This window comes from Phycodurus eques, chromosome 10, assembly GCF_024500275.1.
Source record: "Phycodurus eques isolate BA_2022a chromosome 10, UOR_Pequ_1.1, whole genome shotgun sequence".
Taxonomy (NCBI): domain Eukaryota; kingdom Metazoa; phylum Chordata; class Actinopteri; order Syngnathiformes; family Syngnathidae; genus Phycodurus; species Phycodurus eques.
Genome location: NC_084534.1, coordinates 27,530,103 through 27,554,372, shown reverse-complemented (window position 1 = coordinate 27,554,372; position 24,270 = coordinate 27,530,103). Strand labels below are relative to the sequence as shown.

The 24,270-nt window shown below is 44.3% G+C and overlaps 3 protein-coding genes across 4 annotated transcripts; 1 reads left to right on the top strand and 2 right to left on the bottom strand.

The window, feature by feature from the left end:
• Window positions 1–1,468: 1,468 nt before the first annotated feature.
• LOC133408309 (myb-related transcription factor, partner of profilin-like) lies at window positions 1,469–13,600 on the bottom strand. Of its 2 annotated transcripts, XM_061687037.1 has the most exons (4): window positions 12,919–13,600; window positions 11,435–12,091; window positions 10,580–10,618; window positions 9,054–9,505 (listed from the first exon to the last, which is right to left on the bottom strand). In XM_061687037.1, the coding sequence occupies exons 2-4, from the start codon at window positions 12,045–12,047 to the stop codon at window positions 9,075–9,077; spliced, it is 1,083 nt and encodes a 360-aa protein (XP_061543021.1). In that variant the 5' UTR covers window positions 12,048–12,091; window positions 12,919–13,600; the 3' UTR covers window positions 9,054–9,074. The 2 variants fall into 2 exon arrangements, with proteins under 2 accessions (XP_061543023.1, XP_061543021.1); XM_061687039.1 differs by lacking the exon at window positions 9,054–9,505 and adding an exon at window positions 1,469–2,933 and having other exon boundaries at window positions 11,435–13,600.
• On the bottom strand, window positions 3,515–5,516 carry LOC133408310 (transcription factor HES-5-like). Its single transcript, XM_061687040.1, has 2 exons — window positions 4,449–5,516; window positions 3,515–4,374 (listed from the first exon to the last, which is right to left on the bottom strand). The coding sequence occupies exons 1-2, from the start codon at window positions 4,497–4,499 to the stop codon at window positions 4,036–4,038; spliced, it is 390 nt and encodes a 129-aa protein (XP_061543024.1). The 5' UTR covers window positions 4,500–5,516; the 3' UTR covers window positions 3,515–4,035.
• pank4 (pantothenate kinase 4 (inactive)) lies at window positions 13,012–24,153 on the top strand. The gene is given in 20 exon segments (XM_061687036.1): window positions 13,012–13,168; window positions 13,519–13,601; window positions 14,179–14,387; window positions 14,639–14,822; window positions 15,551–15,643; window positions 16,151–16,304; window positions 16,757–16,938; window positions 17,024–17,105; window positions 17,595–17,695; window positions 18,780–18,935; window positions 19,574–19,686; window positions 19,754–19,841; window positions 19,946–20,020; window positions 20,022–20,098; window positions 20,519–20,574; window positions 20,657–20,706; window positions 20,821–20,925; window positions 21,614–21,714; window positions 21,789–21,857; window positions 23,254–24,153. Coding segments are annotated over 20 exon segments (2,343 nt in total). The 5' UTR covers window positions 13,012–13,038; the 3' UTR covers window positions 23,489–24,153.
• The last annotated feature ends 117 nt before the right edge of the window (window positions 24,154–24,270 follow it).

Below are 24,270 nucleotides of genomic sequence, written 5' to 3'. Positions count from 1 at the left end.
TTATTTAGTATGTGAACGTGGGCACATTGCATTTCATCACAATGTTATGGATCATAATGATCTCAATTGTTCATTCAGATGACGTGATTCGATGAGACATGTCACGCCATTTGCGTTAAAGCTTTATAAGCTCTTTGTAAGATCACAAAAGTCTGTTTGCTCAAATTCAGTTTCACATTCTGACTTGCTTCAAGGTGGTTTATGGTTTGTAAGTTTGAACCAGTTGTGTTCCTATTTTACTTCTTTTGTAAAGACAAATGTGATTCCAGCTGGCGCATCATCATGACTTGACACGTTGTAAATAAACAACTATGTCAGCGTAAACACTTTGTGTTGTCATTTGATTCCACAATACAGCTATATTCCATAATCTTTGCATATTATTTCCTATATTTGTAAAAAAACAAACCAAACAAAAAAAACAAAAAACCTTTTTGTAGCGCAATTATAAAATATACTGTAACTTTTGAAATTCTTTTTAGAGAAAGAGAAAAATATGCTAAACATATAAATATATATATATATATAATTCATATATATTTGTAAATAAACATCACAGTATAAGTCAAGTCCAACTGGATTTTAAATGAATAATATTATTTCATTAAAGTAAAACGTAGAGCAATAACAAGCGTCAATACCGGAACAAATATAAAGGTAGCGTACCGCTCCGGAATCTACAAATAGACGCACACAACACCGCCAAACTAAGACAGATGGTGGCTACAGAGACTGCCTCTCCACATTACATCATATAATTTTTAATACTTCGCATTGAGCTTATTTATAAAATCCAAGTGGCAGCCGGTAAGACTCCGTACTTTAATTGATTCACTCAACATATTTGGTGTAACGTTGTGCTAAGCTAACCCGGAACTAAGTTAGCTACGATTTAACTTTGCGCAAACGTACAACGTCCAGCGACGGTAATGTAACGTGGCATAGTTCTTGAAGATTTTATAAATATGCACTTATTTATTTTTTATTTTTTTACAGTTTTACTATTTACCGAAATGTATTTAATTATTCTTTTTTAATTATTCTTTTGAGGGCGTTTGTTGACAGACCTTAAGGACAAATTTAAGCTCATTTTTCACTGCGGCTTTCCTGTTTTTAAACTTTGTTCTCTTTCAATAAAAAGGGAATTCTATGAAAACAAAGTCAAGAAAAAAACCATGGTAACATAGGTACTCGCAGGGTCGAGTACCTATGTTACCATGGCAACAGCGTAGGAACAAGATGGGAAGATTGCTGGAAGATATGAGAGGAGGAAGATTATAATGACGGCTGAAAGGAAAAATGGACGGCAGAACGGATGATACGCTGGGAAAAAAAGTCATTTTCCCGCTGCGCATTATTAAAATGTGGTAAACTGGCGCAATTGAACTTTTCCTCGAAAATAATCAAATAACATTTTAATCATGTGCAACCAATCTACATAACTTTGAATTAAGTACATTTCCCCCCAAAAATGTCAGTGCTGGACAGAAAACGAGGGAGGGAATAAAGATGTGGGAAAAAGGAAGGAAGGTGCAGGGGAGAATGATGGTTGGATAAAGAAAGAAAGAAAGTGAAAAAGAAAGCGAGAAAAGGGTCAATGATAGCAGAAGATGGAAGTGAGAAAGAAGAGGAAGAGAGGAAAGAGGGACAGCTGCGTGGATGAAAGGAGAGGAGGGATGATGAAAGAAAGGAAGACAGAAAGCAGGAAGGAAGAAGACAGGGAGAAAGTACGAGAGAGGGAGGATGAAAGGAGGGGAGAAAGTTACAGAGGATGGATAGAAGGTGGACAGATAGGAGGGTGAAAGGAAGGAAGGAAGGAAGGATGGACGGAAGAAGGAAAAGAATGAATGAATGATAGGAGGAAAAGGGTGAGACAGTATAAGGAGACAGAGATTGAAGATAAAAAGAAAGGTGGAAACAAACGGCGAGGTGGATGGAAGGAAGGATGGACGGATGAGAGAAGGTAAGATGGATGGAAGTTAGAAACAAGGAGGGAGAAATGAAAGAAGGATGGCTAAAGGTTAATGAAAGAAGAAAAGGAAAGAAGGAAGGACTGAAAAGAATAAGTGTCACCTGACAAATGAGTGATGTCATGCCCCTCCCACGCCACAGCGCGCCGGCCTCCCACTGGCCGAGGGGATGGGGGGGGGGGCATAAACGAGACCTGCCCGAGCGGCACGTCCGGATTGCAAAGTGTGACGCGTCACGTCTGCGCACGTCGGCGTCGATCTTCGGGACGCCGCCGGGGAGAAGCTTTTTGGGTGAGTCACTTTATTAGGGACGCTGAAGATCACAATGGCATTTTATTTCTTTTGTAGAGATGTTCCTCATCATTTGGTTCCCTTATTCAACGCCACGAGAGGGTCAGAATATGAGGAACGTCTGCAATTGCATCGGAATGAAGGCCGCCTGTGATGTTTTGGGCCCCTTATTGAGGAACTACCAGAGAAATCCTCAATATTAGGAACAGCTTAAATTGCGTCTGAATTCGGGCCGATCGTAACGTTTTCCCTTTTGTGTTACTATATAAGGGAGCCAATGTATTGGGAGCAGCCATTCAGCTGTTTCTAATATTTGGGTTCCTACTTGACAAGAATGAACATTTCTTCTTCTCTCCTATAGATGCAATCTGCGGAAATGCAGCGGCGGCGTGGAGAAAGTGCGCCCCCTGCCGGAGGAGCTGGTACTGCAGCGCGGCCCCCCTCTGGCGGAGCTCCTGGAGAAGACCAAGAACTCGCTGACGCTGCGGCGGACGCTGTTTTCCCACCAGGGTGACTCCAAAGCGGCCCGGGAACTCCCGCGACTTTTTCCCGACGCGGCCGAGGACCCGGCGCCGTTGTGCCGCCCGCCGCCGTCCATCAATAAGAGACTCCGTAGAGACGCATCGGACGACTTTCTTTTGCCTCGCTGGAGCAGTTTTGGAGGTGGAGATGCTGGTGAAGGTGGAGCAAGAACAATATAAGCGTCTTTAAAGATCTTCAGCAGACTCATTTGTAAGCACACTGAAGTCATGAACACTGCAACGACTATTGATAACGATAAACGATACATTTGTAATCAATTAACTTTAAGCCTCATGCAAGCGCTACAGAGCGACAATGGACATTAATCGTGATCGTCATGATATGAAAGCTTACGTTTGTACTCGCCCAGGGACGCCATTATGTTTAAAAGATCATCTAATTGGACTAGATTGTAAGATTTGGAATGATTTATGTCGTCAAATCCTTGACACTTATCGGGGCAGTTGACGTGCACAAAATTGAAAATGAATTCAATTCTCGGTCATTGTCCAAGTGCGCCACTTGTCATGATGCGTGTTTTTTCTTGACTTTGTTTTCTTGGAATTCCCTTTTTATTTTAGGACATATTGTTTTTTGTCAGTGTTCATGTCTCGCTTGTTATATTCCACCAGGTTTTATAGTATCAACCCCCCGATGCACAAAGACACACGAATGGACCGAAAAATGAATTGGAAGAAGAAGAAAAAAAAGCCGAGTAGCATGTGGTGGTGGTGTTTTTGTTTTTGTTTTTCATGATTGCTTTAATGCGAATGCCTTGGTCTGCAAGCAATACATTCATTGCGACGTGCGTGTCGTCGTTCACAAAAACGCAAGCGTTCCTCGCCATCTGCATTGGACACAGATCGTAAAACACGCACGTGAATCTCAAACATGTTCAACATGTATGACAATTGCTTCTTCATAGAGGAATTACAAAATAAAATAAAATACCAATACGCCATTCCATTGTGTAATAGCAAATATACAAGCGCTCCCATTGGGAATAATTCCATTGACTACACAGAGTAATACAGGAATATATAAAGTCCGGGAAAGGGAATGGTTCACTGTACAAGCATTCCTATTAGGAATAATTCCATCTACTACGCAGAGTAACACTGGACTACAAAGCATGGGAATGTTTCTTTTGTCTTTTTTGGAACAAAAAGAACAATAATGCAAACATTGTCTGCACAGCAAGACGGAAGCCTTCACAAAAGGCCAGTTTGACTCGATCCAAAGTCCCGACGGTCTACCAGGGCCTCCACGGGCCGCTCTTGGCCGAGCTGTCCTCCTTGCCGAGAGGAAACGAGTCCTCTTCTCTCATCTTGTCCTCGCAAGAGGACCCGAGCAGCCCCGAGCGCTCCTCCTGGGACAGGAGGCGCGGCGCCTCCCTGGCGCACTTGGCGTAACCCCGACGGACGGACTGGAGGCGCCTCAGGACGCAAACGCTCATCTCCAGCACGTCGGCCTTCTCCATCTTGGAGTCCGGGCGCTGCCGGAGGAACTCCGGAGCCAGGAGAGACTTGAGCTGCTCGATGCTGCCGTTGATTCGCTCTCGCCGTAACTTCTCCACCAGAGGCTTTCGGATCTGCGACGGGAACAAACGAGGGTGGTGAGGACGCTTGTGGAGCGGTGAGTCGACGACGACGGCGACGGACATACCTTGTGCGTGAGAGGGGCGTGCGAGTCTTGCGGCGAGATCGCAGGCGCCATGGCTGGACGTGTGCGCTGTTCACGCGCAACGTGATCTCTCCCGGCTTCGTTCACGCCTCCTATTTATAGGCCCGCGTCTCCGCACTTCCTCACACTGGCGCCCAATCAGAGAGCAGCACGGGTGTGGGTGTGGGTGGGTGGGGGGAGGGGGGGGGGGCAATAGTGACGTCTCAGGGGAGCAGCTGGAGCGCCGCGTTGTTCTTCTCCGGGTATTCCGGCTTCCTCCCCCATTCCAAAAACATGCATGAGCGGTACAGAAAATGGATGCTTGCTGGAACTGGAATGCTGTGGAATTGATTCACATTGGGGGAACAAATGTTGAATGTGTGGCTCGTAAAGTTCACTTTAATTGATTGAGGTCTTTTTTTTTTTTTTTTTTATGTATCCATTAATATGGACTCATTTTGTCATGAAAAAAAATCCACTATGCCAAAATAAGCCGTTTTGACGAGCTGGATTCTGTGAAGTTGGAATGGTCTGAATCGGTTGAGAAATGTGGGAGGAGGACGTAAATACGTCAAATGTTTGCATTGATTTGGGAATGTTGTGATGGAAAATGCGGAATATTGAAAATCCTTCCCAAGACACACTGTCCTGAATTTTGCAAATATTTTGAAGTCGGACAGTCTTGAATCGGTTGCGAAATGTGGAAGGATTCATTTCAATGGGATTTATCTTCACGAAAATGTGGAATTGTGGGAAAGTTGGATTTGGGGAATGTGGAAAAATGGTTCCCAAGATGTCTTCAGTTTTCTTCTTCTTCTTGTTTAAAACCCATTCAGTCAAATTGGATCATTTCCTGCAGCGCTTGCGAATCACTGCTGTTGTCCAACCGCAGATTTATGAATTCATAAATAAACTGAGAGTCATTTGTCCACACAGTGCTTGATGAAATAACACTTTTTACTTGCTTCATGGGGTGGGCAAGTTGACAAAAACTAAAAGTCCTGGGAATCCCGTGCACGTCTGCATTCTTGCTGGCCCCTGCGACCCCCAAAAACAAGAAAGACATTCTGGGGAGCATCGGGAGCCGAGCCGTAATGTCATCGACGTGTTGTGCAAGCAGACACGCTTCTTTTGTGCGCGCTGAATGGACGGCAGCGTGGGAAAGCCGACGGGAGCGACTCGCAAGCCCCCGCGGGCGCAAAAAGGCCAAATGGGGAGGGTCGCTTTGACCTGTTGACATCGAGCCCATCGTTCATTGCGAGCCACATTCCCAGCCGACGCTGACTTCAATACTCTTTTGCTTTGCATTTCTTTTCTCGAGTTTTGGGGGAAACAAAAAAACCCAAAACATTTGGGCAACTTTTTCAATGTTTTTTCAATGACTTCAAAATTAATAAAGTCAAATTAGCAATATTTCACATTCAGTATGGTCGAACCTCAGGGGCGAAAAACCAACACGTTGATATTAGGATACGTGCAAATATTTTGCATCATTTCTGTCTAATTCACGCATAGGATCTTACATCATGTTTATTGTCATGCATGGGATGAATTGAGCAAAATAAAGTAAAAACCAAAACAAATAGTTATGGACACGATTCATCAGTTGTTTTCAACGCATATCTGATAGCGTAGCAATGCAATGTTAGGGTTGATGAGCTCAATGGCGCAGCCGTGCAAACATTTGATTACAGGCCGCAACTAAGTGATGATCTCAACGATCAATTAATCTATCCATTAGTTTGGTTCTCGATTCATCGACGTATCAGATTCAAAATACAATTCAATTCCCAACGCATGATTCAAAAAGCAGGGAATTATTTCAAATTGACCAAAATAAATTGATCGTGTCGGGTTCCATGTGTGTCATTTATGCATTACAAAAAAAAAACAAAAAAAAATCATAAATCATAATGCAATCAGTTGTATCGAACCAACAGCGGCTCTTTCGGTAACCACGCAAGATGCAGTCACAATATTTGGCCCAATTCCTTTCTCTTCTCTTCGCAAGCATCAGGATGAAAAGGAGGAGGGGGTGGGGGGCGCACAAGTGGGTGTCGTTGGGCGGGGGGCCCTCTGCCCCGAATGACGGCGAATTAGCATTTAACGAGGCGCAGGTCTCCTGAGCGGGCGCCGGCCCCACCGTGTGAGGAGTGTGGGAACGTCGCGAGCGCACAGTCTCAGTGCAGGCGGCCAGATTCACGTCAGGACCCCCATCTCCCCCCACCCAAAACAAATCGACCCCACTCCCACTGCCCTCCCATCCCTCAGGGGATTTGGCACACTTCACAGGGAGATTTTGTTGACGCCCTGTCCCCAGGCAGATGCTTTTATTTGCACTTATTTTATAGTCTTGTGCCTTTTAAAGGACTACTGAACATACACAAAGGGTAAAAAAAAATATAATAATACAGACAAAAAAAAACAAAAAAAAAGGACGGCATTAGTGAACTGGTCATTTCATGCGCAGTAAAATTTGTATGTGTTATTCATGCTCATATTATAAGATAGCTATCGCTAACAAATAAAAAAAAATATGAGTTGTATCGCACTAGTTTGGATGTTTGGGTATAACTTTTTAAAAAGTACATACTGTATACCTATAGCATAGAAACTCCTATTTTTTTTGTTCACAATTGCAAAAAAAAAAAAAAAAAATGAAGTACACAAATGCAAGGCGGGACACAGACAAGGATCATGGAAAAGTCGAAATACTGAATTAAATGAACAAAGTCCCAGGAAATCAAAGAAACACCAGGAATAAACGCACAAACACAACATGACAAGCGATGCGTGACTGCAGCAGCAACATCAACTCGTAGACACGGACCGGGAAGAAAGCAGGGAGCTAAGCTAAACGAGCTAAGCGACGAGACAACGAGGCACACCTGGACAAGACACGAGCGGCTGCTGGGAGCTGATTGGTTTACGCAAGGAAACAATTATTATTGGGTCAATTCAAAGGACTTTTTCTCTTCCAATGCGGTGACACTTTTGGCCCACTGTTACACAAATAAAACTAGTCAACGTCCGTGCTGCGCTAGTCATACTACGAGCCATGTGTCACGCACTAGTAGCCTCCTGGACCCTTCGCACCAAAAGGCCCACTAGTAGTTTTGCCTTACTGGTTGCATATAGTTGTCCCACTAGTATGCCAAGGTTTTCCTAGTGGTGTGCAAATGTCATACAGTAATGGAAAAACATTACTAGTAAGACAGTCGTTCTACTAGTGCGAACCTTGAAGTGTGTCGCATAAATGCTCAAAGGACTTTCCATAAAGTGATCAAGCCGCTTGCAGCATTTATTCGCTATCTGCTTGACATACAGCTTAATGTCCATGTACTAGTGCGCTCTTTGTCCTTACTAGTAGGACATCTTTGGCATACTGGTAGGACGTTACTAGTGCCGCAAAAGTGCGCACTCGTTGACAAGTACAGCTAGCGACGTTATAAAATGGTATCAGTTAACTCTAGTGCTACGGTTGCTTCACTAGTGCAGGTTCCACACAAAGACTCGAAGACAGAAGGCAGGCATCCTTGAGATGACCTTGAGGGCTTCAGCAAGGAGGGGCGCTCGGCCGATAGCGCCCCCTGCAGGCCTGGGTAGACACTGATGACTGTGTTAGAATCAGAATTGCCTTGGAGAAACTTCTACAGGACTGATTGGAATTATTACCGCGAGCAAAGTTTGCACTATTTCCGTTACGGAAACGCACAATATTGGACGGAAACGTCACGTCGTCTTAGTAACAACAAATCTGCCGTGTGAGCATTTTTGTACATTGGAAACGTTTTACTTCATGTAAACAATGAATCATTTTATGTTTTTTTTTTTTAAAAATGGTCTGACATTTGTGTTGGTTTCTCTGTGGAACTGTTGCTGTGCTCGTTCCGAAGCAACTCCTGGGGAAAAGAAAACAAAACAAAAAAACAACAACTTTGCTGTTGTGATGCAACATCGTGATCAGGATGACATGGCTACTTAATTATGTTTTTACATCCTAACATGCAGTCTCTCTGTTTTCTCTTGCTCAACACTGCCCTCCAGTGTTTGATAGCATTTATCGCCCACCAATTAGGAAATACAGTACACTGCTGCAACACTATTTATGAGTTTTTTTAGGGTCATTTTGCTAAAAATTAACCAGGCGTATGCAGCGAGAACGGGCATGCATTTTCTAACATATTTGCACGAGTATTTAAAAATGATGCTGCAATATGCATGCCGTGAGCATTGTTTTAACTTTATAATGAAACAAAACAGTATATAACTTATTGATAACACTTCAATCTCATATGTTTATATTTTAACATGATGCCTACTGACATTAAAAATATATATCATGGAGCAAATATGCAAAACTTAAAAACACCACAAAAGAAATTTCAAATATAATCAGTTGAGTGACATTGTTTTAATGCTCAGAAAAACGAAGCAAACATAGAATATTGCTAATTTATTGATAAGGCTTCAATCGCTTTAGAACTAGAATGGGCATGCATTTTGAGATACGAGAGCTGCATCTTTGCCCGTGTCGCCTTTGGAAATGATGTGAATGAGCAACGAGTTCAGAAAATATAGGAGTCTCATGACTGGTGAGTCAACACGTGAGGACAAATGTCATTGTTTTTATTTATCAATAATTAGCCTCACAATTTCCCCCCGCTCCTCTTCCCACTCCCCCCCGTCTGCCCAGTCTTCTTCGCAGAGGCCGCCCGGGCCGGCACGCTGGCCGGGCGCCGGCTGCGGCGCCAGCCGCTCCGCGGCGTCGGCGATGCGCCGGAGGCTGCCGTCGATGGACGCGAGCAGCGGGAGGACGCCGCTCTGGAGGCTCCGCAGGTGGCTGTTGAGCGTGCTGAGCTCCCGCTCCAGCATCTCAAACCCGCCTCGCTGGAGATCCAGGAACGGCCGGTCCCCCCGCTCTCGCGCCCGTCTTCGGCCGGCCGGCCGCCGGTCGGGTACGTCCCCGCCGCCGTCCGCCGGCTCCTCGCCGCTTCCGTCGGCGCCCACGTCGTCTTCGTGCTCCTCCGCCTCCTCGGCCGCCGGCGCTCGGGACGGAGCTGGCGCAATGCGTGACGACACGTTCAGCAAAAAGATCTGCCAACTTGCTCAGTGTGCTATTTGTGATGTGCCTATAACACTCATTGTTTATTTGGATGGCCGCGTTCGCCGCGCCGTCACCAAATGGTCACGGGGCCGACCGCGAGTCATCGGGTCAGTCACGCCGACTTGCATCGATTAATATCGGTAGTGTCGCGCTGCGTTATCTTACATACGCATTCTATAAGAACGAGCTTTTACCGCATACCGAAGAAACCCGAAGCTCATCGGAAGCTTCGGATGGCGCCGCCATTGCGCGGGTAACGCGACACGAGTGGAACTCCAGTGGCAGGAAAAAGTATGTGAACCCTTTGGAATTTCTTCATAAAATGTGGTCTGACCTTCAGCGACATCACAGAATGAACAAACACATTCTGCTTAAACTAATACTACACAAACAAGTATATGCACCGACCATGTTTGTTTTGGGCAATTTCGTACAATGGTAAGAAATAAACCTTTATAAGACTTTATTTTGCAATATAATATTACGATATGAGGTCTCGCATTGCTCCTATTTAAACTTGATATTTTTCGTATTGGACGCAGAGGAAATGAAAGATGAATCCCACGTTTGCTAATATCTTTGCAGTTCACGCCTAAATAGTTGCCTGCGCTACGTTTGGTGCTATTAGCAACTAATAGGAGAGGACACAATGCTGATTAAGCCCATCAGCTCCTCTAAAGTCTTTCCGTATTTTTCAGTATTTGATCTTCTATATTTCGTGTTGACCGGCGACGTTCCTGCGCTGGCCCACTTGGCGACTCGCCGGAAATGACGCATTTTACCTAGCAATGGGCAGAACGCGGCTCCATGTCTCCCGTTTGTAATGATGATCTTATTTTGATGTGGCTATTTTGTGTTCCTGTAGCAGAAAATAATCGCACAATGATTACCGTGTAAACGAAAACAATAACTGGCTCGAACGAACGCAACGTGTCTTCCCAAGGATTGTTTAGCTGCCCAAACAATGTGCCTGATGTAAAATACAGACGTTGCAATGCAGCAATAATAGGGACTTGACAACAATTACCTGGTTCGAAGAATCCATCTTTTTTCCCCACCGGCTGTCCTTCAAAACAGAATAAAAACATTGTAGAATCACATACAAGTGGCGTGAAATGCACAGCCTACATCGTAGCGACGCGACGGCTCTGTCGTTGTTATGCAGCGTTGTCGATCAAATATATCGCATCGGGGTCCGGCCGATCGGATGTATTTGGGACCCATTTGTCCGTAACTGCGCATTGGAGGCAAAACTTGGGTGCCACTGTTGTACAGAAGCTTGGCCACGGCCTAAAAACGCTTAACATAAAAGCTTAACATTGCTTGATGTCCAAAAACTGTAATCGATTGTCACCAAACTTTGGGGGAACATCTCGATTTATGCCCACTTCAACCTCTGAAAAAAATCTGAAAGATTATGCCAATATTTTGGATTTCGTGGACATGAAGGGTTTTCCTCTCCATAGGCGCTCACTATAGAGAAAAAGCTTAACGTCGCTGAATGTCACAAAAATATTTGAACGCCTGCCCCAATATTTAGGATTTTATGGACACTAAACGCTTATAGTCTATAAAAGCCAAAATATTGAGCGTTCTGATATTTTCAGAAGCTGAAGCCGGCGCAGTCCTCTACGTCATATTGAAGCGACGGTTTCTGTTGTTGTAATACTGAATTCCAGCCTATCGGGGGCGACAAAACTTACGTATTACAGTTTTAAGCGTTTTAGACTGTCCCGAAGCTCGCTGCACATCTTTGCTTGACATCAGCAGGCACAAACTTACAACGTGCGATAAAAAGCCAAGGAAACGAGCCGATTAGTTTCTGCCAATGCAATGCCGTACTATCAAATTGTGCTCATCGAGGAGGGTTGCGACGAGTTACCAGATATGCCGACCTCCACGCCGCCAAATCCTTCTCGGCTCACGGTGGGGATGGAAGCCACGAGCTCCTCGAGGGGGCTGAGGGAGGTGGTCGCCGCGGCCCCCCCGCGCGTCCCCTGCTGCTCTTTACGGATACAACAAAGTTTATTTTTGGCCCTCCGTCTCACATCATTGAAGCGCTTCTTGTACTGGGCTGCCGTTCTCAGCAAGCCGTGGTTCGATTCGTTCAAAATGCTCGTGATCTCCTTCCAAGCCAACTTTACATCATCCGGCCGCGGAGCTCTGCTTGCGGTTCCGTACAAACGTTCTTTGCGCACCTCCACCTCCCGGATGAGCAAATCGGTCTCCTCCTGGGAAAAATTGGGCTGTCTGCGCTCCGTCATGTCGAGACTTCGTGTCAGGGGGCGACTTGCGCGCCGCATTGAAATGAGAACGAGCGGTGTCGCTTTGTCTTCATCGTCTTCTTCTTCTTCTTCTTCCTGCTTCTTCTTCTTCTTCGTCCTGCTTCTTCTTCTTCTTCCTGCTTCTTCTTCTTTCTTTCCCCTTCCGCTGATGGCTTCTTCTTCGATGGTGCTAAACGGCGTTTGGCATCCGTTGTGTTGCATTAACGCCATATAGCGGTTGCTTCGCTGCCTTGATTCATTTCCGAGCGCCACTTCTAGATGCCCCCCCAAAACGGTGCATTAAAACCACGCATCATTATTTTGAAATTAACCGTATATTTGTTCCTTACACAAATAGTAAACGGATAACAAAACATGATGAACTATAAATACATAATAACAATGTGTTTGTTGTATTATATGTGTACAGCATGTGGAAAACATGATACCATGTAGACCTAATGAGAAATATGCACAAAAATATGCACAATTTAGACAATATCGCTTCATGTGAGAAACCAGATAAGTGAATGTTCCATTAAAAATGTACAAAATTATAAAGATGAAACTGTTCAAACGTAAATGTTCTTTTATGTCTTCAAAAGTGTTTAAATCTCAGACAAACTAATACAGTGCACGCACGGTGGCGCTTCAAGGTCATCTTTGGAAAAATATGTCACGTTTGTGACTACGTGAGAATGGCACATGACCACACGAGAGCCAATCGGTTGGCTTTAGAAGGAGGAAGTGATGTGAGAGACAAACATATTTTCAAATATAACTAAAACTGGAATCATGGAAATTTTCAAATGCAACTGTTATTTAATGACACATTTTCTCCCAGTAATGTAATGGATTACAATTGGTGTAAATGGTGTAATTAAGTTACATAATCTCGTTATATGTAATTAGTTACTCCCCCAACACTGCAAGTCCAGTACTATTTAGGATATAGAATTGCACTTCCCTTTATTCGCCACTGTATCTATAGCTGTGTAATATAACATAATTAACAGCATTATTCAATAATATCAATTATAATTCATAACACTTTTGCGTTTACCATTTTCAAGTATTTGTAATTTAAAGCGTACGTACGTACTGTTGGGACTATTTTTCCATCTTGAGCGGCAGTGTTCGGGACCTCGCCCACCAAACCCTGCAGGTTCGCTGATTGGCCAGATGGACGCACGTCCTTCTCGACGTCATCACGTCGTCGACTATGGCGGAATGTAGCCAAGTTGACAGAAGCGACGCCAGCCGTCATCATACCATGGATAAAAGCATCACTCTGCCTCCAGACGAAATATTCCGAAACTTGGAGAACGCCAAGCGCTTCGCCATAGACATAGGTACCCGAAAAGGTGGACGTTTACTTTCGCGTTTAACGCTATTCGGCTAAAAGAAATTGAGCAAAATACGTGTGTTGCGTTCACGGACCGAGGGCACAAGTGAAAGTCAGTGTGACAGCAGGCTGCTTTTTAACACAACAATCTCCCCACCAGATAACACCAAGATGCTTCTTTTCAATCTCACTAACACGACCAATTTGTCCGATAATCCAAACAATCTCGGCACAAGCGCGGAGGTTAGCAGCTCAAGCTAGTAGCTGTGTTGTTTGCGTTGGCGATTCCATTTTTTTTCGACTTCAGCGATTGCATGAATTTCTGCCTTTTTCGTTCTTTCCTTTTTCTCCATACAGGTGGGTCTCTCACCAAACTTGCTTACTATTCCACAGTTCAGCACAAAGTGGCTAAAGTTCGCTCCTTCGACCACGCTGCCAAGGTAACTCATGTTTTTTTTTTTTTTTTTTTTTTTTTTTTTTTTTTTTTCCCTAAACTTTATTAGCGTTGACCTCCCATTTGCCTTCATGGCTGACATCATTGTTGTGGTGGGAATGTATCGCAAAGATTCCCGTGTGTGTTTACATGTATGTATTTATCAATAATGGATGTAATATACATTTCTACGGGTGTTTAAACGGAACTTTGTTGTTTTAACCGTTTCACACTGGTGATGGAAAATTGTGGTTAAGGTTTGAAGCAAGCAATAGGGTTTTAAAGTAGGGTTTGAAAACGGCATAAAAGCCTCAAGTTACATTTTCAAAGTTGGGCTTAAATTTATGGGTTCAAATGAGGGTTTTATGACAGTGTTAAGGTTACAAAGTACGTTTTGAAGACAGCAATAGGGTTTCAAGCCGGGTGTAAAATGTCAAAATCCAAAGGCTCGGTTAGGGTTTGAAACAACTGTTTGAAGACAGCGTTATGGTATGAGGATGAGGATTCTGTCAATCACAATAATGGTAAAGGTGTTCGGAACAGCGCGATGGACACACGAGGTCACGTCGGTGTTTGTCGCTCAGGAGGCGGCCGGCGACAAACTTTATGAGATCTCGGTTCAGGAGGAGGTGACGGCGCGCCTGCACTTCATCAAGTTCGAGAATGCCTACATCGAAACCTGCTTGGACTTCATCAAAGACCACCTGGTCAACACCGACACCAAAGTCATCAAGGCCACGGGCGGCGGGGCGCACAAATTCAAAGAACTGCTGGAGAAGAAACTGAGACTCAAGTGAGTTAGTTTGGCGACAAGGAATATGATGTCATAAGTAAAGACACTGTATGAAATTCCTGAGACATACAAGTGTTAAAAGAAGCTAATTGCTGCCTGTTACAGTGCTAAATTGACTTTAATTGTGGGGTTTCAAGATTTGCTTTTGCTGAGTATTTTGGAAGTATGGTTTCAAGCCACGCTTCGGGTTTCAAATCGTCATGGTGGAAAAATGCCGAGCAAAAGTCCAAAGTGTTCGTTTGTGTTGCGAGAGTGGACAAGGAGGACGAGATGACGTGTCTGATCAAGGGCTGCAACTTTGTGCTGAGGAACATCCCCCACGAGGCCTTCGTGTACGCCAAGCACGCCGACTCCGAGTTCCGCTTCCAGACCACGCAGCCGGACATCTTCCCCTACCTGCTCGTCAACATCGGCTCCGGCGTCTCCATCGTCAAGGTATCAACGCGTCACTGCAAATTGTTTCAAGTCGAAATGAGCTTGAAAGATGGAGAAATTGTTTAAGAAAAAAACAACAACAAAAAAACAAGTTGTTTTGAGGTGATGAGGCGTAATATAAGTGTAATCCAATACGTTTTGACTAGAAAGACAAATATTCTTGGTCAACTTTGGCTTTTTTGCAGTGTTTACAACCTACAGTGCTACCTTGCTCCAATTTACAACTTTTTCCAGTTACGAGCTGTCACATGGTCAAATGTTTTTTTTCCCCCCCTTTGTGTCGCAAGCCAAAATGTGAGTTTACGGTACTGTAACGCCCTCGCGTGTGGGCAAGGAGAGCCACAAAAACTGTCAAATACAAAATGACGACGCTCGCGAAGGAGCTGCTGTGGGCCACAGCTCACAGGAAGATGCTCGCATGCACACTGCCAGCTCCTGATGTCACTCGCAAGGCCACACCCCTCAAAGGCACACAGAATGCATAGTAATTGCGTTTTATTAAACCCATTTATTTCTTTACATTCTCTTCCATTATGTCGTGTTGTGTGTTTTTTAATATAATAGAGTGCTAGTTTTCTTTAAATATAAAAATATTTGGGAGGGCCTGGAACAGATTAATGGCTTTTCAATGAGGAAAATATATTTGATGTGCAGTAATAAGTCAAGGCACCGCTGTATCTGTGTTGAAATTTGTCACGTCCTTTCTTACAATCTGGTCTTGTTGACAGGTGGAATCGGAAGATAAATTTGAACGTATCGGAGGAAGCTCGATAGGCGGAGGGACGTTCTGGGGCCTTGGAGCCTTACTCACCAAAACAAAGGTATTTAGTTACCGAGATTTGTTTTCTCAACGCGACACCAGTGACAAGCGACCGGCAGCTAATCGGTCTAGCTAAGCCAGTGCTTCTCAAATAGTGGGGCGGGTGAGACCCTGAAGAACATGATTTGCCGTACTCGAATAAAGTGTAATTGCACGTCCACTGCAGTAGATGGCAGTCTATCTCTCTTTCTTTTGTACTTTCTGCAATGTTTATAAGGATTAGATGAGATTAGCCTTTATATACAATGTTATATGGAGGTGTACTCGCGGGGGCTGCAAATGTGTTTTTTTTTTTTAGCACTGAGCTAAGCTAACGTAACGGTCTACAGCAGGGCTGTCAAACTCATTTTTGCCAGTTTTGAAATCAGACGCATATAAAAACATGTTTTGCAACTATTACATTTCTCTTCAAAGGGGAATGGGCAACCAAAAAATGCTTGCACATATCTCAGTGGTATGACACCAGAACCCAATGAGCAATTTTGATATGCTTTTTCCCGTCCTGCAGAGGTTTGACGAGCTGCTCCAACTGGCCTCTAAGGGGCAGCACACCAGCGTGGACATGCTGGTCAAAGACATTTACGGAGGATCCTACGGCTCTCTGGGCCTCACCGGCGACCTGATTGCGAGCAGCTTCGGGAAGTCTGCCACCGCTGACAAAGGTGACGCACGGATTCGTTGTTTTACTCCAGGGCCCCTTTACCACTGCATTGTACCTATGTGGTGTCAGAACCAGGTACGAGTAGTTTCCAGACATGCTCAGTCAGTGGGACGGCACGGACACAAGCGACAAAACCAAACGCTCTCGCGAACATTACCTTACACCGTTGCTGTGCCTCCTTAGTCTCCAATATGCTGCAACGCTCTTTGTTTGTTTTATCTGCGCTTTTGTCACCTCAATGATACAATGCGTCGAAGTAAATACAGGAGCTCCTCGTTCTAGAAGTCTCTCCCGACTGAAATCTGGGATGATAATTAAAGGTGCTGTTTAAATCCAAATTACTATTCGGTAGTATTTACCATAGCTGTTATCCCGGCTCTTATTACATTGTGCATTTGTACCTCGTGTTGTGGCCAGTAAGTGTAGCGCTTGTTCGCGTGTGGCGCGTTTCAGACTTCTCCAAAGAGGACATGGCCAAGAGTTTGCTGCACATGATCAGCAACGACATTGGGCAGCTGGCCTGCCTGTACGCCAAACTCCACCAGCTGTCGCGGGTCTACTTTGGTGGCTTCTTCATCAGGGGGCATCCGGTCACCATGCACACCATCACCTACAGCATCAACTTCTTCACCAAGGCAACGATGGCTTCGAGCAGATATTCAGATTCGGTTCAGTTCTGACTTTCATTGTTGATGAAACTCTACTGTCAACTGCGTACAGGGGGAGGTGCAGGCCTTGTTCCTGAGACATGAAGGCTATCTGGGAGCCATCGGGGCTTTTCTCAAAGGAGCGGAGGAAGACAGTAAGAGCGAGACATCGGTTCTTGGTGTTGGAAATATTTCCTTTCTTTCGATCATTTCTTGCAATTCACGCCACACAGATGTTATTTTTGAAAACACTTATCTTTCCCGCTCTAGGGTTAAAAAAAACCCCAAAACTGCTTCCTTTCTAGCTGGCTAGCTAGCGAGTGATATTTCGCCGGCTGGCTATTTGCGACACTGCGTTGGGTCATCTTTCTCTCACTCATTCAGAAACTGTGCGCAGTAAGTCCAAATAGGGTCAGCCATAAAAAAAAAATAAAATGGCTAAAAATCGCGAAGTATATATTTTTTGAAGTAAATGCTGTGCGGCAGCATTGCAGCTCTTGTCAGAATAAAGTGAGTCGTATGTCATTTCCTGATTCGTTGCGAGAATTCAGAAATTCTGATTTGGCATTTGTGTTTTTTCGCTCACCACCGATTGGTGCATAGGCCTACTAATGTATCGAACTAACTATATCTCTTTGATCCAGATCCAAACCAGTACAGCTGGGGGGAAAATTACGCGGGAAGCTCCGGCCTGATGAGTATTTCTCCGGATATGAATCCCACGCAACGTGCACGCAGCGGAACGGTGAGCCGATCGACACGCGTGAAACACGATCGTCGTCCTCCCGTTTTCTTCCATGATATTTACTTTTAATCTTTACGTTTCATCTTTGATTGACTTTATCATGACATCACATCTATCTTCATCATCTTCTTTTTATTTCCTCCTCTTCCTCCACACATTCTTCTGTCCCGTTAACCTTCAGTTTCCCGTAAGTACCCCCGTCCGGGCTCGCCCTTGTACGCCGCTGAGTCAAGTTCTTGTACTTTGTGTTGTGCACGTGGTTTGAATTTGGCAGAAGATAATGTGACATCTGCCACTTTTATTGCCTTTGTATTGATAGTTAATATTGCGAGTGACATGGGTGGTCCATGTAAAGCATCCAGCGTTAACATTTGAACATTTTCACCTGTCTTTTGTTGTCGTTCTAATTTCAAAACATAATGTCACGTGAATTAATTGATCACAAAACAAAAACTGTGTGGGCAATGCTTGAAGTAACATTTTAACATTTCTAATTGTCTCACCAATGCCAAGAGATGTGAACCGCTACTGTAATAAAACCAGAATAAAGTAAAGCTACTCACCTTTTAAGAAAGACCTGGCAGACTCTTCAGGCAGAGGAAACAGGAAGCTGTTTTAAGAAAATCAAAAGAGCCATTTTTTTTTTTTCCTCACAGCATTGATTTGCATCAGCTTCCACAAAAAGAATACAAACAATACAATTTTATCTGGCGGCAAAATGGATGACCGGTGAACACAGTTCCTCTCTGTTCGCAGCCATTTTGTTAGTGTAAGCAGTGCACGTCAGCGGGGATGTGCTTTAAAATACTTCGTCACAAAGAAAGAAAAAAAAAAAAAAAAAAAAGTTTTAAAAACAATCGTCTTGACAAATAAGATCAAATGAATCGGTAAACTAGATTAATTGGCCAATCCTGTATTGTACTGAGCAGTCAGACACTTTGCTATCTTGCAATCACTTTATGATTATCATCACACTTGTAATCTATCAGTGGTGGCAAACCCGAATGTGCCCCCCCCCCCCGTAATATTTTGGTTTAATTATAACGGTCTACTGTCGTTCGCTTTGTGTTCCCCGTCGTTCCAGTTCGACATGCTGGAGATGGACCGTCTGGAGAGGCAGCTGGTGAATCTCCACCTGCTGCAGGACCCGTCTTCCTACATCCCCGACACGGTGGACCTCACCGAGGACGCCCCGGCCCGTGAATACTGGTTGGACTGCTTCGAGGAGGCCCTAGACGGGGTGAGACTACACTTCGACGCAACACAGTGGGCCCGCACATTGGCAATATAGCGTCAATAATTTCCAGATGTTCGCCATTTGCAGCGGGGCCTATCGCTCCCAAGCAGCAGGGGTTCACTGTATCGTGGTTCATTGTTCCACGGCCACTAAATAGCACATTTTTAAGCGATTGCATTTGATGCGTTTTTGTTGAGTTATGCGCTTTCAGTGTAGTGCTATGTTATGCCGCAACATGCCGGGGAGCTCTACCGGAAGATATGCAGCGTAATTAAGAGTAAGAAGAAGAGGCAGAGAAGGTCCCCAACTAAGCTCCAGTAATAGTCATTGTTCCCAGAGTGAAGCGCGAATATATGACGGTGAGTATTGTCGTATGCACTTTGTATGTGTTATTGCGTCGTACGTTAAAGTAGGAGTTGTTTGAATGTTTGTAATTACCGTAACATCTATGCTAATTGCCATTAGCCCGTCTCAGGCATTTTACATTATATGTTAGCATTAAGCTCGGGGACTTTTATTCTTATATCACAGATTTTGCACATATTTGCAGGTGTGTCTGGATTGTATCCCCCACAATTAAAAGGCTTAACTGTAAAAAGAAGCCGTGTGTACACGTGACGTGTTCTTGTGGTTCCGCACAGGTGGTAAAGCGGGCAGTGGCCAGCCAGCCCGACATGGCCGAGTCGGTGGAGCGGGCCGAGAAGTTCCGTCACAAGTACAGACACAAGCTCCAGACCCTGCGCCACCAACCCTTGTAAGAAACCACTACGGTACTCCGGTTTTGTTTATGGCTAACGTCGGATGCTTCTCTTGTCACCCAGCGCTTACGGATCTCTGACGGTCAGAAGTCTTTTAGACACGAGGGAGCACTGTTTAAACGAGTTCAACTTTCCCGACCCCTACTCCAAGGTTTGACTGCAATCTGTCCGCCGCAAATGTTTGCTCCCTTTTTTCAAATGTTTTCCTCTCTCCTCGATCTTCTGTACATGTCTTCCTTGTGTGCGTGTTTCCAGATCAAACAGAAGGAGAACGACGGAGCTCTCAAGTACTACCTGAAGGCCGTCAGGTCTCTGGAGGCCCTGGGCTGGGCAGGAAAGACAGTTTGCCCTGGTCCGGGGCGTCCTGGCCGGGAATGTCTTCGACTGGGGAGCCAAGGCCGTGTCCGAGTGAGTCCATTCAAAACGGTTCTTCTGTTGATTCACCGCCATACCCGAACAGTGGTACCGCTTGCTCAGCTAGTTTTGTTGTTGTTGTTGTCTTGAGTTGTGAGCAGAAATGTGGTTATGAGTGCAAGATACACTTCACAACAAGCAGCAGTTTGCAGGATAGTAACAATACCGTATTTTACACCCTTCCTTTATATACAGTGCCTTCTTCAACTTTACTTTAGTTTCTATAGTGCAGTGTTTTTTTTGTTTTTTAAACTCAATTGTGTTTCATTATATTGTGTGTGTGTATATATATATATATATATATATATATATATATTGCCATGCAGCTCTTGTACTGGATCGCGGACTGTGCAGGTGTACCTAATGAAGTGTCACTTAATCTCTCCAAATTGTCTTTTCCCTCGTCATGCGCAGCGTCCTGGAATCGGACCCCGAGTTTGGCTTTGAGGAAGCAAAAAGGCAGCTGGAAGGTAGTAAGGAAAAACAGAATAAGACACGAAAAAGTCGTCATGTACCGTCACACTTCATTCCTTCGTGTCTTCCTCCCTTCAGAGCGGCCGTGGCTCGTGGATTCGTACGACCAATGGCTCCAGAGGCTTAAGGTCAATTGTTTGTCGTAACGCAACCTCCTCGTCACACTTCTTCTGTCCTGTCTGCTTTTTTGCTCGCTCGCCAATGAGTGCTTGAATGCCGTCCTACCTGGTTGTGTCTTACAGGGCCGTCCTCACAAGTGTGCCTTGTTTTTCGTAGATAATAGCGGCGTAGACATCATTCTAGGAGTGATGCCTTTTGTCAGGGAGCTTCTCTCTCGGGGAACGGAGGTAAGACCAAGACGACGGGCCCCTCGTGTACGCTGCACGGACAAAAGCATCAGGACACGCCTCCTAATCACTCAGGCCTTGATTTACTGGATATGCATTTTTGGAACGATGTTAAACCTTATTACCAGTATTTTCCAATTTATGTAGCAAAACTCAAAAGAGAATTTCACATTGTATATGAAACAACAAACCACATGGCTTTGCTTTAGTAAAGTCCGTTTAGCCTAATGCTATCAAACAATAGCCAAATTCAGAGACAGGCTAATGAATAGCCTCGGTGTCACGGTGTTAAAACCCTTGAAGTAACGAATATTTAAACACAAAGTAGAGCAACACATGTAGACAGATGATATGACAATGCTCACAGTCGTATTTCTTTGTCCTCGGCGGAGAATGACGAATAGGAATGCGGCTTACTGAGGAGTGACCGTCCCAATTTATAGGTGTGTGTCCGTATTATACTGCCCCCAGGTGGCCAAGGCGCGCACACCAGAAGGAACAGCACAATGATCATTGAATTGAAGCGCAAAAAGTAGCAAACTGTTCACGATTTGTGGGTAAACGTTGGGGACGATTGCTCGCAGTTTTGTGAACCTAAGCAATGTCAAGATTTTTCTTACCATCGACTGTCCCCGACAAATGACATCGCATCTATTCGCAACTGTTGTTTATCGTTTCCTTGGCGCAGGTGGTGCTGGCCAGCAACTCTGGTCCGGCTCTAAACGACGTCACAAACGGTGAGCTGCAGATTCTGACGGAACGAATCGCCGCCATGGATCCGGTCATTCAGTGAGCACCGGCGAAGACGCCGTTCAACTCTTCGTCTCTTCACTTTGAGATCAGCAGCTTGTGATCTTGTGCAGGGCGGGGCTGAGGGAGGACAGGTTGACCTTAATTCAGAGCGGTTCCAGTTCTCCCTGCCTGGATCTGAGGTAGGTCGGCGGGTCGGTAGGGACGCCGTTCGCGGCGTAACTCACCATTTTAACCATCCTGTTGTGCTGCGGCTCAAATGAACCTGCTCTCAGAGAAAAAACAAAAACAAAAATGCAATCAAAGAAGGGACCTATTTCTGTTTTCTTTTTGTTATTCTGGACCCCAAAAATATTATTATTATTATTAGTATTAGTATTCACCCCACGTATGTTGTCCTCCTTCCACATTTCTCAACAGATTTAAACCTTACAAACGTCAAAATATTCAGCTTATTCTCTTTTTTCACAGTCTCCAAATTGCCATTTTCTCCGCAATTTTACATTTTCTATGGAAAAATAATTCAACTGGAAAGAATGAGACATTTTATAAACGGACCTAACCCTTCCACATTTCTCGCCCGATTCGACAACTCGAAACAACTGTTCACCTCACATTCCCCAAATTCACCTACTGCTCAAGATTTCTTATTTTCCACAACAAACTTCCCCATACTACGTCGGACATATTACTACTCTTCACGTACATAGATCCCAAATAAAAGTGTCTGTGCTGTTATAAGCTCAACTAGCAAATATGCAAAATAAACGAACATTACATATGTTGATTTAGACGTATTAAGCCAAGCAAAGTTTTGTACCTAAAAAAATTGAATAAACTTTATTTTTTACACTTTAAAAAAGTCATTTTGATGCGGGATGGTGAATTCACCGTTACTGTAATAATCATTGTTACGCCTGATATACAGCGGGTTGATGAAAGGAAGTATTGACCCCTCCTGTTATATTGCAGCTGGGAAACAGCAGTGATGTTCCCAGGTCAATTTGACACAGGTTATATTTATTTAGCCCAAAAAGTAAAAAAATAAACTAAATAATAATAATAATAATAATCTCATTATAAAATGAACTTGTCAAATTCATTTACATGATCTATGATGATTACTTATTTAAGCCAAGCAGAAGTTTCAAACATAAAAACAACATTTGACTTCTGTTTTTTATGGGTCAATTTGACCCGGAACACAAGGAGGGCTAATCGTACTTTATAAGAATACAGTGGAACTGCTCAGGTTGAACTCAAGCTCTTTTGAGTTTTCCAACACATCATTTTTCCCGTTGGGCACGAGGCCAACTGTCAACATCATAAAACCTTTTATTCACTGAACTGTCCAGTTTAAAAACATCAAATAAAGTACGCTAACCACTGGTAAAATTCAGGTGAAAACAGTCAACCACTCAAGTCTTTAATGAGCGCGTTGGAATGGGAAGGGGGTTCGCGTCAGCAATGCCCGGCACATCTCCGTTCTGAACGTTGATTACCACGAGTGTCGAAATGATGTGCGGGTGGGTCTGGAGCTTCACGGGACAGACGTATTCTGTGGCGTGTGGCCTCCAGCCGTCTGGACAAAGTCCTGGCCATGGTGGTGCGCGAGCGTCACACGGACCTGGTGATCATCGAGGGCATGGGCCGGGCCATCCACACCAACTACTACGCCACGCTCACCTGCGAGAGCCTCAAGATGGCCGTCATCAAGAACTCCTGGCTGGCGGACCGGCTCGGCGGGAAACTCTTTAGTGTGGTCTTCAAGTACGAGGTGCCGCCCGCGGGAGCCCACGCCAACGCCGTGTGAGCGCCTGGAGCCTTTTTGGACTGAACATATTGAATGTAAGGAGGATGAGTGAATGTTTTACAGGAGCAAGGAAGTATTACGTTTATTTTAAAAGCGTCATTGATTTGATTTCTGTGGTTCATTTACTCCACTTAGGCTGGATTTACGTTGCATGTTCGAGTGCCCAATTGTCATTGAATGCACACATTTTTTTTTCATGCTGTATTATCACCGTCAACCGCCGCGATAGCGGCTGAGCCTCACCGTGATTAATGACGTGCCGCAAATAATTGATGCCTCTCCAAAAAGGATCTGCAATTGCCTTTAGATGCCACAAGATGGTGACAAACCACTTCAAACGCAGGCGCATAAAGCATCGACGCCATGCTTCTAAGCACGTACGCTATCATAAAGCCACGTTACATAAACGACTGTATTCAGTATTTAGATTGTTTAACAGTAACAAACCACTCCTGCACTTGCTTGTGGAGTCAAATGTTCGCCACAGTAATTGATCATCAGAATTTTTTTTTTTTTTTTTTTTTTTTTTTTTTTTAAAAACATGTACATACAGGTACTGTACATTGTGTACAGTATGTGTGTGCGCTTAACTGTAAGCCGTTTATTTTTTTAAGGAGGACATGTTTGTAAGCGTCTGAAATGATATTAAAGTCCCACGAAAGTCATTTTTTTGTGTTTTGTTTCTAAATACATTAAATATGTTTGAAGTTAAATAAGTGCGAACGGCTTGTTTGTTTCCATGTGCCCTGCCATTGGCTGGCGACCGGTTCAGGGTGTACCCC